The following is a 13,962-nucleotide window of genomic DNA, read 5'->3' on the forward strand; positions in this document are numbered from 1 at the left end:
TGAACTGTTTCTGCTTTGCTTGCTAATTTTTCTCTTTCTCTTCTTTTTCTCTCTCTCTCTTCTTCTCTCTGCTTCCTTTCCCTGCACCTCCTGACCCTTCTTTGATCTTCACCCTGGTGGCAGAAACCGAAATGGATGAGGAGAACGAACTCGGGTCAGAGCAAGAGACAGAGTGAATGACGGGACCCCACAGAGTGCAGACATCCAGGAATGGACCACTCACAAGACCCTGGGGCCCCAGAGCTACTGCACCCCTCCCCACCCCGCCAACACTCCATTTCCAATTTCTGTGCGGATTAGTGTGGATGCTGAACCAGGCAACACAGTCAAGCAGTTGAAACTGCTGTGTAAAGGACAATTCTCCACTGGAGGGCTCACTCATCATTCAATCAGTACGCTGGAAAATAATGAGAGGACGAGGGGGATTTTTTTTTTTTTTTTTTTAGCACTTCCAAGTGGACAGTGCTCTTCTCAAAGGACAGATGACTTTGGTCCTAGAGACCCACGATTTCATATACAACCACATGCCCCTAGGCTGACCAGGTCAAGTGGGCCCTGGTTCCTAATCCACTCCACACTTGAAGCTGAAATGAGCCAGAAGGCCTGTGACTTGATGACTTTAATATTTTTATCTGTTGCTACTTTCTAACAACCAGGAGTAGGTGAAACTAACAATAACTCATAGAGCGTAGGTTTTGTAGGAAACCTAGACATAGCCTCATCCATGTAATTTTCTATTCCACCTGCACCTAACCCGGAGCTGAAAGTGCATTATCAGAGGTTCTTTCCTCTGGGCCGGGGCTTACAAGTCTTGCATTTCTGAAAACTCGCTGATTAAAGGTTTCAAAAGAGGTCTCACCCTCAAAAGCAGCAGTCCTCAGCTTTGGTGCTGTGGGACATCACTGGGTCCCACGATAAAGGGCTCTGTAGCGGCGGTGGGAACCTCTGCTTCAGCCTGAACAAAACCGGAATAGACGTATCAGAGAAGCCATGCATTACACTGTGACTACTCAGTCTGTGTGGTGATTACATGGGCTCTTGATGCAGTCAGAACCCTGCAAGGGTGGACAATGGCAGGTGCATAGATTGTGGTGCTAGCCAAGGGCAGGGGTGCCCCTGAGAGCAGAGAGGAGGTGGTCAGTAAAGATGAGCATCAGTTCAATCAATATGGTTATGTCCCCAAAGCGTAACAGATATTGTACTCAGTGAGACAGAGGGAATCCTAATTTAGGCAGAAGATTTGATATGGGCCCCAATAATGGCAATACGGGGCAACATAAGATAAATGCATCAGAGAGATGAGTGTGAATAGAGGCCTCTGTAAGGAGAAAGGAGGAGGCAGCCCTATCCAATTAGAAGACTGCAAAAAGACTCTCAAGAAGAAGCAGTGTTTGATCAAGGCCTCGAGGTGGCCAGAGCATGGACCCCAGGGGTTCTGGTGTGGGGAAAGCAGGTGAGGGAGCGGCACAGTGAGGGCTGTGTGATGCTGGAGCTCAGGTGCACCGAGGACTGGGACGAAGAGGTGCTGGGGTAGGGGGCCGTCCCTGAGGCCGCAGGGCCGAGGGGAGCTCATGGGGCATCGTTCTCCAGGAAGCCCCAGATTGTGGCAGAGCACACTCAGGACGGCGGGTCAAGAAAGATGTGTCTGAAGGAAAATAAATGTCAGCCAGAGATGACAGCAGAGACAGAGTGTGGGGTGGTATATCCCATCCCAGGGAATGAGGAGAAATGGAGGCCAAGGGAATAGAAACATGGAGGACATTTTGATTCCAAGGTGTGGAAGTGGCCAGAGGGAACGTTAGGGAAAGGGTGAGACCCTTCCTAAAGCAAAGAAGCAAGACCAGCTGAGGAAGCAGCCTCTGGGTGTAGCATCTTTGATTGTGCCAGGGCTCAAGGCCCCTTGGAAAGGGAAGTCGTCCCCAGGTCCCAGAGAGACATAGCCGTTCACCTGCCACAGTAGACTTGGGAGTAGAAGCATACCACCCCCCACTCACCATAGCCAAGCTGAAGCGACCCTCTATTTTATACTACTTCTCACCTCTATCTGGCTGTAGGGCCAGCAAAGTTACTTCTCTGGAGTGATAGGAAAGCAGGCCCTCAACTCAGGAAATAACTCCCCACCCTTGCTGGCCAAGTAACAGGCTCTCAATAGCCTGACCAGCTAGCCGTGTCCAAGGCCAACACTGCAATTCCTCCCCCTGGAACTAGGTATTAGGTTCAGAGAATACTCTAGGCAAAATGAACTCCTAGGCCAACGTTAGGAGAGATGAGAGTAATACCAAGATCCAGGCACCAGTCAATGGCATTTCCTAAAAAAGGAAGAAACATCTGCTTTGAGACTCAGCAAGAAAATACATTTAAAACTGTGTTATGGCTTTAAATAATAGCTATTATCGCCTCTCGTGGTCCTAGTGCTGACTCTCACTCACACAGTGTGGAAGAGTGTCTCCATTTCTGGGTGATCAAAACGAACGGGAATGATTTGTCCAAGGGGCTTAGAGGTCAAGACCAAAGATTAACCAGTTCTCTCGGCTTTTGCCTTCCTTGTGGATAGGAGGCACCTGTTTTACTCTCTTAGCCTTCACCCCTCTCCTCCACAATGGAGGGCCTTGGAGTCACCTCTGCTTTAGATTAGGTAACTCTTTATTCAATCAAAATGATGAATTTAGAGTTCTAAATTTAAAAACTACAATTTCTGGGTAACATCTCAAGGGCAAATTGCCCTCTTTCTGTGTCCCAAGGAGCGGGGAAACTGGAAATGCTTCTTTTTGGAATGCTGTCCTCTGAAATAACCAGGAGATTAATAGCTAATTAATAGCTAATTACCCAGTTAATATTGATTTTAAGCCATTTTAAGTAGAAAAGAGATCCTTAAGAACTGTTCAGTTGGTTTTCTTAAAAGAACACTGGGTTTAAAGTCAGGTCTAGTTTTCTGATTGTAACTCGCTGTGTGATCTTAGGCCAGCCAAGTCTCCTCTCTGAGCTCATCTGTAAAGTTAAAATGATATTCTGGATTGTCTGCCTTGGGTTCCTTATCAACTACAAAGTTCCATGACTCTTCTATGATTCTCCAACTCTGGCATAGCCTGTTAGACCTAAGATGAAGATGTCCTTAGAAGTGAACACCACTCCCTAAAGGAAGCTCCCGAAGAGGCCCTGACAAATTGGGGCCTCAGCCTGTGACTTGGCTTCTGACAGACTCATGCTGGACTCTGTGCTGACAATGCCCCTAAGACCACCTCTGAGGAGCAGGCATCCTACAGCGAGGGCCAACATCCAGCCCCCAGCAATTGGAGAACATAAGCAGGTGAACAATGAGAACTTAGTCTACCCCGGATCTCACCTCCTGCCTTCTGTGACCAAGCAAGATGCCTATGGAGAGCCAGCAGGGTGGGGTCCTGTACTCATGCAGGAGCTGCTTTCTTTCTGTTTGATTTCGGTTTTTGTATGCCAAGCACCAATGTGAGCACATTAACTGCTCTTACTCAGCATGTGTTCGGTCAGGAAGAACTGAAGATTCTTCTGTTTGTGTCAGCCAGAGTTTTTTCGCTGAGCTAGAGGCCTCGTGCTTGGGCAGCAGTGACTAAGAGGATTGCGTAATAGAACTGAAGTCAAGGAAAGGGCTATGTGGGGGAAAGTCTGGGGTCTGCTTAAATCTCAGGAGTCCTGCCCCTGCCCTGGAGTTGACACCAGGCCAGGTGAGTTGGCCACACGGTAGTGCCACAGTGGATGGGAGAGACCCCAAAAGCAGCACCACCCCAAGGCAGACCATCCCCAATGCACAGGCCCTGTACCATCCTCATAGACTATAGCGTTGCTCTCTGCAGGTGTGTGTGGTGCACAACCTGCACATCTCTGTGAGACAGACCCACCATATGGCCCCAAGTAGAAGAGCAAAGGTTAATTGGGGGTGTCACTCTCTTTTCTCAGTTGCAGACTGTGGAGCCCCAGCAGAGCTGAAACATGGGCTGATCACCTTCTCCACCAGGAACAACCTTACCACATATAAATCTGAGATCCAGTACTCCTGCCAACAGCCGTACTATAAGATGCTCCACAATATCACAGGTGAGGCGTCCGTGCTAAACCAGCGCATTCCCGCCTCACACCATTTGGGTCTCAGGGTTGGACTGGGGGCTGCAGCAGCCAGACCACTGGCTGAAGTTTGGGAGGAACTGGGAGGAGAAACATTAGGGGGCATGCCTCACCTCTCCCTGCCTCAGGCTGATGTCCCAGGGGTTAGGCCACAGGGTACCCCAGTACCCTCATATGCACACCCAGAGCCCCTGGCAGAGAACGAACCCTCAGGGAGATGACAAAGCCCTGCAGTTCTGCCTCCACCACAGACTGGTACTAAGAAAATTCTTCCAATTTCTCTAAACTTCCAAGTCCTCACTTTCCAAGAGGGGAGCAGCGGTATAATTCATAGAACTAATGTAAGACTCAGACAAGATGGTAGACACTAGTGTGGTTTCTTAAAAAGTTTATTAAGTGGGGAAAGGAGAGAAGGCAAGTGTGCCACAGAGAACTCTGGGGGACCTGGTGCCTGAGGGGGAGGAAGTGCCTGCTGGGGGTGCGGGGGCAGAGGGAGGAGCACCCTGCCCCCAGGCAGAAGTCTGATTGTGCAGAGCTTCAGGCACCCTGCTGAAGAGTGTGCTGTTTGTTTTTGAGGGCAATGGGGAGCCATTGGTGATTCTGAGCAGAGGGAAAGCATAGATACCCATTTTAGGAAGATCCTTCAGGTTTCAGGGAGAACTGGCTTAAAGAGAATGGCATCAGAGAGACCATTTGGAAGACGTGCAGTCATCCACCATAGAATTAAGAACCCAGATCTATTTTCTACGTGCTACAAATCAACCCTTTCTCCCTCTTCTCCCACCTTTTTTCACTCACCCAGGTATATATACCTGTTCTGCCCAAGGAGTCTGGATGAATGAAGTACTGGGGAGAAGCCAGCCCACATGCCTGCCAGGTACCTGACTCTCAAGTCCTCTGCCTCCAGGTCTCCCATCCAAGGTGCTCTGGCTGTTGATGGAGTGGGGATGGGGACCATGATGCTTTGGTTCTTTGTTAAAAGATACCTCAGAGAGCCAAGGATACAGAAGCCCAGCCTCACACCTTTGCAAACCAACCAGCTTCTATATTCAGCCTGTGCTATCACACCAAGAGCCTTCCTGTCTCCTTTCTCTGCAGTTCTGCTCCCTTCCCACCAGGCTTTCCCTCCAACAGTTTGTGTGTGCACCAGCTGTGCACCAGGGAAATCAGGAATGTGGGCATCCTGTCCTCAAGCACTCACTGTGCTGTAGAGGAGATGAGCAACGTAAGACAAATAACAAGTATAGGACAGAGTAAGAAGTTCTTCCAAAGAGCAACCTGTTCAAGTCTTACTGACTGCTATGACTCTATGGCTCACCTACTGACCCCACTTGAAAATGAAAAAAGAATTTTGTGGTAATAGAAAGTGTCACTATGCATAGAGATTTGGGGGACATTTTGTAGATATTTGCTTTAGCCTTAAAAGTATGGGTGATTTGCATTGCAATCATAGGGCACACTTACATTCAAATCGACTTACTAGGAAATTATAGCCTCAAATGCACACTGTAGGGTGAAACAAATAATCCACACCAAAAAAAAATTAATAGTCCAGGCACAGAAATTTATACTTGTAATAAAAGCAAGAATAGCACAATTGATTTAATTAATCAAGCAGAATTAATTGAAAGACACACCCATTCAGAGCAGCACTGGGGATCGATGCTGATCCCATCTGCATGTTCGCTGGAAAAGCAGCAAAGCAGGAGCTTTGCCGTGTAGTTAAATGTCGGGTGGCATTTGTATTTTATGAATTAGAGTGTTGGGAAAACTAAGTGTATTATCTGAATGGTACATTTTAGTAACCATCAATATCCACTCAGTAAGCTTCTAGATGTTAGATTTAGATGTTAAAATGGAAAGACTATGGAGTTGTCTGCCATTGTCCTTAAAAAACAAAGAAAATGTTAGCATTCCATGTTGGCCATCACAGTGGCTATGAGATCCTAGAGAAGGAGGAATTCACTGCATGTGGTAGTCTGGGAGTGGAGGGGTGAGCACTGGTTAGGAAGACTTCACTTGGGAGGGCTTTATGCCCAAGAAAGAACTTGGAGGAGGTGGAGCAGAGGAAAGGTCAACCCACTCATACTCTGCTGATTCCTATCATCTCATTTAGGCTTAGTCTGGAGCATACTCAAGGGCACAGTTGGTGAACCCTCAGAAAAGATAGGGGATGGTGGAGCTGTGGCAAACTGAAAAATCTAATTCCCATTTTGCTAAAATACCATGTGGGCCAAAGGAAAAAGCATTTCAGGCAGATTTCGTCCTGGGCAGCCATGTTGCAACCTCTGGAAGGGGAAGAGGCATTGAGCTGGGAGTCAGGGGTTTGGGTCCTAGTCCTGGTGCTATCATTTTCTTATTGTGATCTTTGATAAGTAATCTCACCTCTCTGAGGCTAGGATTCCATACTCCAGAAGTGAGGGAGCAGGACAAGGTGATCCATAACATTCTAAGACCCTTAACAGTCATCATCCTCTATATTTATACAAAGCATCTTAGATACAGGGAGTCATGAAATTCTTTTAATACCTGGTATTGGGAAGAACCATGGTTCACCATTGGACCATGCCAGAGATTTCTAAATTCTTTCTTCCTAAAACATCAAAATTGAACACAGAAGCAAGCCAGAAAAGAGAAAGCCATTTTATCTAGCATCATAATATCCACCTTTCCAGGGAACCTTATTAAGCAAATATTATTTGCCCTTCATTTTACATGTGAGAAAACTGAGGAGCAGTGAGGTGTAATGATTTGCCCAAGGCTACCCACAGAGTTAGGGGCAGAGCTGGAAGGTGAAGCGAAGACTTTGATATAAGCACAAGCAATGCTGAGACGTTCTCGACTCTGATTGTGTTTCATGCCATCCTCATGGACCCAGAATTCTAGAATATCACATTTTTGTTTTAAGGACCCTCCCTCAGTACCTCCAGTGCTCTAGAGCCCGAATCTGGCTTCAGCACAGCTGAAGCTCTAGGTTTTCAAGAAGACACCTTTGTTCCAGGAAAGACTGGATGGAGAATGGTAGCAGCCAAAAAGAATGGCCTCATTTCAATGAGCTTTCTCAAAGCTCGTTGCATCATTCAACCTCTTGAAAGGACAAAAGCGTATCAAGAAGAAAAACAGACTCTAGTGGAGAAAATGAAGCAAGAGTTAGAAGAAATGGGCTCTTCTTCTGGCTCTGTCACTAATGACTTTGAGTATGTCACTTGTCTTCTCTGAACCTCGATTTCTGCATCTGTAAATTAGTGGTTCTCCAAGCTTCCCCAGCTCTGACATTGGCAAAAGGCACCATTCAGTGCTGGCTTTGTTGTAAACATGGACTCAGCCACAGGCCCGGCCCTCACCAGATGAGGGCCTTTCAGCACTAAATGAGCTATTGTGCAGGGCCAGTCACAGATCGCCTTGAGATGTCACCCCATAGGCTGCGGCTTGCAACTAACAGTCTGGCCTTCCACTCTGGAAGACCAGGCCACAGAAAGTTAGCAAAGGCCAGCTCACATCTGGCCTGGTGGGAATGACAGGGTGCATAAGGATCATGTAAGAAGCCTTTGGCATCAGGAAGAAGAACATCTGAAAAGCATGAAATTGCTGAAAACCTGACCTCCCAAAGTTGCCAAGAAAACTCAAATGTTCCTTGGTCTTTAAAGGATCATTGAAAGTATCCAGGACCAAAGAGTGTAGCCTGGCTATTTGCAACCAGGAAGAAGCCCATACTCACACCAGGCTTACCTCCTAGGCCTAAGAACCCTGCTGGGAAGGCTCATGTGAGCTTGTTCTTGGCCAGCGGTGGAGTGGTACTGAAGACCCCCTGCTCATGGGCCAAAGGCGTTTGGCTGCAGGAGGCTGGTGGTGCATGTGCATGCTCGGGGTACAACTCAGTGGAACGAAGTTTGATCAGACCTTTCTTCTTCCCCTGAAGGTACTACAGGGTTCCTGGGTGCAATGATGGGTGGCTCAGAGCAGGGCCTATGCATCATTGCTTGTAGATTATGCCACATTTCCCTAACCCTGGACGCCCCGGGCATGCATTCAGAGCATGAGTCCTTTAGGCCAAAGAAGAAAAAGTTATAGAGCCCATGACCATGATTTGTATATGTAATGAGGCACTGTGGGAAACAGGACAAGACCTTGATCTTAGAATCTAGTTAAGCCCTATGCTAATGCCCCTGTTAACTTCATAGCCATGTGACCTTGGGCTAATTGCTTCACGTCTGGAGAGTTTTACTCGCCTATAAAATGGGGGTGGCCAGGGAACATGAAATAAAAATTGAGGGAATTTGGAATTTGAAAGATCCACAGAGATCATATTGACCAACTGCCTCATTTAGCAGGTCAAAAATTTAAGTCCAGAGAGACAAATTTACCTACCCAGAGTCACACAGGACATAGGAGAGAAAAGCCAGGTGAAGGCCCCAGGTATCTTGGCTCCCAGTCCAGTGTTCACTGTGACCTGCTAGACAGTCTTTTAGTTTCCTTCCATCTCTCAAAGCCCATGACCTATGGTTTCCAGAAGTTTTCTAAGTATCATGGCCCACAGCATGGGCCACTTCTGGAATATCCAGGCCAAAGTGAACTTGGCTGGAAATGGTTCAGGATGGTGAAGGCCCATGCATGCAATGGTCTGGTCCATAGATGGCACTGGCTACAGAAGGGCCAGACCACACACAGGCCAACTAGAAAGACTTGGGTCAAAGGTCACACCCATGCAGAGCTCTCCCGGGCCACCATGGTCCTGTAATGTAGAGTAGGGTCCCATGGTGGCATAATCTACAGTGGATGAGATGTGAATTTCTTTCCGTGGCTCTTTTCACGTGGCTGATCTGACCAGTTCCTGTTTCTTGTCCCCATTCCCTCCTTCTCCTTACAGTGTGTGGTCAGCCCTCCCGCTCACTGCCAAACCTGGTCAAGAGAATCATCGGGGGCCGGAATGCTGAGCCTGGCCTCTTTCCGTGGCAGGCCCTGATAGTGGTGGAGGACACCTCAAGGGTGCCGAACGACAAGTGGTTTGGGAGTGGGGCCCTGCTCTCTGAGTCCTGGATCCTAACAGCAGCCCACGTGTTGCGCTCCCAGCGAAGAGACAACACAGTAATCCCGGTCTCCAAGGAGCATGTCACCGTCTACCTGGGCCTGCATGATGTGCGGGACAAATCAGGGGCTGTCAACAGCTCTGCGGCACAAGTGGTGCTCCACCCAGACTTCAACATCCAGAACTACAACCATGACATAGCTCTGGTGCAGCTCCTGGAACCTGTGCCCCTGGGGCCCCACGTCATGCCCATCTGCCTGCCAAGTCCTGAGCCCGAAGGCCCAGAGCCCCATATGCTGGGCTTGGTAGCTGGCTGGGGTATCTCCAATCCTAATGTGACAGTGGATGAGATCATCAGCAGTGGCACGCGGACCTTGTCAGATGTCCTGCAGTACGTCAAGTTACCCGTGGTGCCGTATGCAGAGTGCAAAACCAGCTATGAGTCCCGGTCGGGGAACTACAGCGTCACGGAGAACATGTTCTGTGCCGGCTACTACGAGGGTGGCAAAGACACATGCCTCGGAGACAGTGGTGGGGCCTTTGTCATTCTGGATGACTTGAGCCAGCGCTGGGTGGCCCAAGGCCTGGTGTCCTGGGGGGGCCCTGAAGAATGTGGCAGCAAGCAGGTCTATGGGGTCTACACGAAGGTCTCCAACTATGTGGACTGGGTATGGGAGCAGATGGGCTCCCCACAAGGTCTGGGAGAGCTCCAGGTGGAACGGTGAGCTGACTGACGTCCTCAGGGCCTGCCTGCCCTCCACCAGCTGTACACGCACTTCCAACGGCACACTCCAAGTTACTCACCAGACCAAATGGAATGGAACACTCTGTTCCCATCCTCCCAAGAGAGCCCCCAGGGCTCTGAGAGGCAACAGTGTGGTACAGGGAAAGGGTATATGCAAGAGGCCTGGGTCCACGGCCCTGAGCAAGCCCCTTCCCTTCTGTAGGCCTCACTCTCCCCTGCAGTACAATGAGGGAGCTAGCCCTCTGGCTAATCCCAGCACTCCTCTCCAGAAGGGCTTGACCCCAGTAGCCTTATGCACTCCTACTCACTTATCAAACCCTTTGGTCCCACTGTTGGTGTGCCTGAGCTTGGACCTGATTGTTAGAAAACCATCCCTTGTGTTGAGCTGAACACTGAGTCCATCTGTTTTTCTCAAATCGGCCCTCTGCACAGACAAGTCTAGTCCCTTTTAGGGGGAAAGCACTCAGGCTTGAGGAGACAGGGGCCAGAACCCCAAGGCCCTGTCCCCTAGTGTGATGTCTTGGGGCTACTTTCATCCCTTGGATTTCTCTCCCAAAAGTTTCTTGTAATCCAAGCCTTATCCCTGTGTTCTCTATTAAAGGACAAAGAGAAAGCTGGAAAGCTTTGTGGTGACTAGGGGGAGGAGAATATCAACGGGAGCCTCCCCATCCCTGAGAACTTCCATTGTTGATTCTGAACACATCATTTGGACTCATACGTCACTCTCCAGTACCAGCTGACAACACAGGTGCCCACACCTGCCATTCCAGACAAGCATGAAGCAAACTTCCAGCTCTGAAGTATATCAACTGAAGAGGCCACCTAAGCCCCAGTCCCAGGAACAGAGACTCAACTGGATTGCCTGGAAAAAGAGAAGGCCCACACCGTGCCCCGCTGTGTGTGCTTCTGGGCAGGAAAAGGGAAGAAGGAGTGGGCTCAGGACATTAGGTGTACCTTGGTCCCACCAGATCGCCTGGCATGCCCACAGTCGGAGCTCTTCAGAGAGCCCACCTGGCACGGATGTTCACAGAGATCTGCTCCTTGGGCTTCCAGGAGCCAGACAAGGGAAGCAGAGACTTGCCCGTGAAAGGCAGCGAAAAGAGATAAGACCAAGAATGCTGGGTTCTAGCGTCAGCTCTGCCCCTCACTGGCTGTCTAACCTCTCACAAATCACTTTTCCTTTGTGGGTCTCAGTTTCCCCATCTGTAAAAGGAAGACATTAGATCCCCCTCAGTGTCCTTCTAACTCTAGCGTTCAGTCTTCTGACCACCCGCAGCCTCTCCCTGAGCCTCACAAGGTTGATTGTGTTCCTTCTCCCCAGAGCTTGCTCTTCGGGGATTTCTCCATCAGAGGGAGGCAGCCAGAGAAGTCCCTGAGAGGGATTCCAAGAGAACAATTAGGAAGTGTCCACTTTTCCAAATGGTTCATGAAAACACACTCCTATGTCTATGAACAGTGCATGTAGAGGGTGCTATATTTTGTATATTTTATATCACAAGCTTCACTACTCTGCAAGGCACCTCTGCACTCTGTTTCTCCTGTCAGGGGCCTAAAGTGGAAATAAACTTCCTGTGGATAACCAACAGCCTTCATTCTGGGGTTTGATGATTGTTGACGCTTGTTTATTTTTGGCTTTTTGAAGAGAGACTGGCCCCTCATTGAGCTACTATCTGTCCCATTACAGAAAAGGTACAACTTTTGTCATCTGGACCTCATCCAAGAAGGGGTAATGAGGAATGGAGCCAGTTATGGACATGTGTCCCTCTAGGCTGTGCACACCTTCACTGAAGTGCCTGCCAATTAAGTCCTTGACTTCAAAGAGTCCAAACTAACATGCAAGACAGGGTCTCATGCATCTAGGTCTCACACAGGTGAAAGGTGTCAAGTGTCATAAAAGAAGTAGAGATTGCAGCACTGTGGGAGCTTAAAGGCAGGAGAGAGTCACAGGGCTGAAGGGGATCTGGAGAGCTTTGCAAAGAGGCTGCAAAGAATGCACCAGGAGACAGGAGAGAAGGGCCAGGGTGGATGAAGATCAAGCAGGGAAGCGTGCATGAGTGGAGCGGGAGCATGGGGAATCCGGGAGAGTGGAAGGAGTCTCGAAGGCTATACTATGTTTGTGCTGTCCTATAACAAGTGATTCTCTAAGTGGGAGTATATCAGAATCACTTGGAGTGCTCGTTAGAAATGCAGGGTCTCATCCACAGGGGATTCTGAATGGGCAGAACTGAGGGTGGGCAGCAGGGTGTGGGAAGTGGGGGGAAGCACTCTGGAGAGAGATGGTGAAAACCCACCAGCCCTAGGGCTAAGCCGGTGCAGATGTAGATGCGGGAGGAGTTTAAAACATCCAAGTAGTGTATTCAGCAGGGCTTGGTGTATAAGAATCCTATGAAGTGGTGCAGGCATGGAGCGGGTCAGGTGTACAGCTCACCTGTTAGTGAGGCTTCTCCATGGATGCACTCCATGGTTTGCCTTTGGGGTTTGTATCATAATGAAAACATCATGTTTTTTACACTATTGAGAGCTAAAAGAATCCTAAATTGTGCTTGATGTTTTACATGTAACTGGTCTTGAGGATTATCTGTCTTGGATTCTACTAAAAATTTCAGATTTTTCCATTACCTCCAGATATTTATGTTGTGACGCACTGAGATACTGAGATACCGTGAGGTTACATGGAAAGCACTCTGTGACATGGCATGGAGGAAACACATTACTCTCTGCTTCTCCTAGTGGTTTTTTACCAACTTAGGGGCTGCTTGAATAAGGGGCTGAAGGAAATGGAGGCAACTGGGATGCCGTCTATGCGGGCGTTAACAGACATTTGGAATGTCAGAGGGAAGAAGGTCATGAGCAATCCAGCTGGAGATGTAAGGAAGGAATAGCAAGAAAGGAATGGCTCAGAGGCCAGGGCAGGTCAGAGACACGGATCTGAAATCCATCAGGGTACAGGATAGGTGGTAGGGTGCCGCGGAAGGAGACTGGTATTATCTACCGCGAGTGTGCAGAAGAGTGGACAAAGGACTGGTCAAGGGGACCCCAGCATGGAAGGCATGGAGAGAAGAGAAACCTCAAGAAAGAGACCAAAAAGGGGTCAGAAACACAGGAAGAGAAGTGCTTCAGAAGCCAAGGAGGGAGCATGAGGAGGGATAAAGTAGTCAAGAGAGCCAATGCCACAGGGCACTCTCCAGGCAGGACATTCGCCAGGGATAAGCATCCAGTCTCTGCTGTCAACTCTGAGAGGATCCAAGAAGTAGGCCCCCTGCTGTGTTGAAAGTCTCCAGCTCTCCCTCCCCCTTCCTCTCCCCGCTTCCTCCTCCCCCTCCCCCTCCTTCTTTCTTCTCCCCCTCCTCTCCCTCCTTCTCCCTCTTTCTTCTCTCTCTCTCCTCCTTCCCTCCCTCCTTTCCCCCACTCTGTGTCCGGACTTCTCCTAGGTTTTATCTCTCTCCTGAGGCAGGAGACTATACTCACATCCTCCTTTCTCTGACTTAGAGTAAAATTCATATGATGGTATACTTAGTTCTCTGGGTTTTGGCCCCTGGAAACCTACAAATCTTTTACCACAATCCCTGACTCTACAAATGAAAATTTCCACTTCCAACTTTGGTTTCTGCTTCGCTCCTTCAAAACTCAAAGTTGTATCCAGCCTCACCTAAAGCAATGGATGCTCCAGCTTTAATAATAGGGAGCCAGAGGGCAAGGGAAATCCCTGGAAATGAAGAATACATGAGAGGAAATTTCAAATAGTATCTTCCTACACATGTAAATATCACTGTTGAAGTCCCATGTACGGGCCCAGAGCCATTCTACCTTCATCTATGATTAGGGGTCTATTAAATGTCCAAACAGCTACTTTATTCCCAGGAGCATGCAGAGCCTGGCACCTTCTTCTTCCAAATCCACCTCCAAAGGAGAAGGAAGGATGTGGAGACTGAGTGTCAACTCCTCTTTCCAGAAGCTTGGCTATGCAAAGGTGGAGAGGGAGAGACTATGGAATGAATGAGAAGCCAGGAAAGCGGAAGCATGGTTTTAGAGTAACAAGATGTGGCCATGTTTTGGAGGCATAAGCAAAGGAGAGATTCAAGATGCTGGAGAAGGT

The 13,962-nt window shown here is 48.8% G+C and overlaps 1 protein-coding gene across 1 annotated transcript in view; it reads left to right on the forward strand.

The window, feature by feature from the left end:
* MASP1 (MBL associated serine protease 1) overlaps positions 1-13,962 on the forward strand; it is a 53,623-nt gene that overhangs the window by 30,933 nt on the left and 8,728 nt on the right. Inside the window, exons 8-9 of the mRNA XM_028101050.2 lie at positions 3,931-4,068; positions 4,898-4,972. Coding sequence (XP_027956851.2) covers positions 3,931-4,068; positions 4,898-4,972 — 213 coding nt within the window. The remainder of the gene's footprint in view (positions 1-3,930; positions 4,069-4,897; positions 4,973-13,962) is intronic.

This window comes from Eumetopias jubatus, unplaced genomic scaffold (genome assembly GCF_037043125.1).
Source record: "Eumetopias jubatus isolate StellerSeaLion01/CBP00866 unplaced genomic scaffold, mEumJub1_p1.0 scaffold_1, whole genome shotgun sequence".
In the NCBI taxonomy this organism is placed as follows: domain Eukaryota; kingdom Metazoa; phylum Chordata; class Mammalia; order Carnivora; family Otariidae; genus Eumetopias; species Eumetopias jubatus.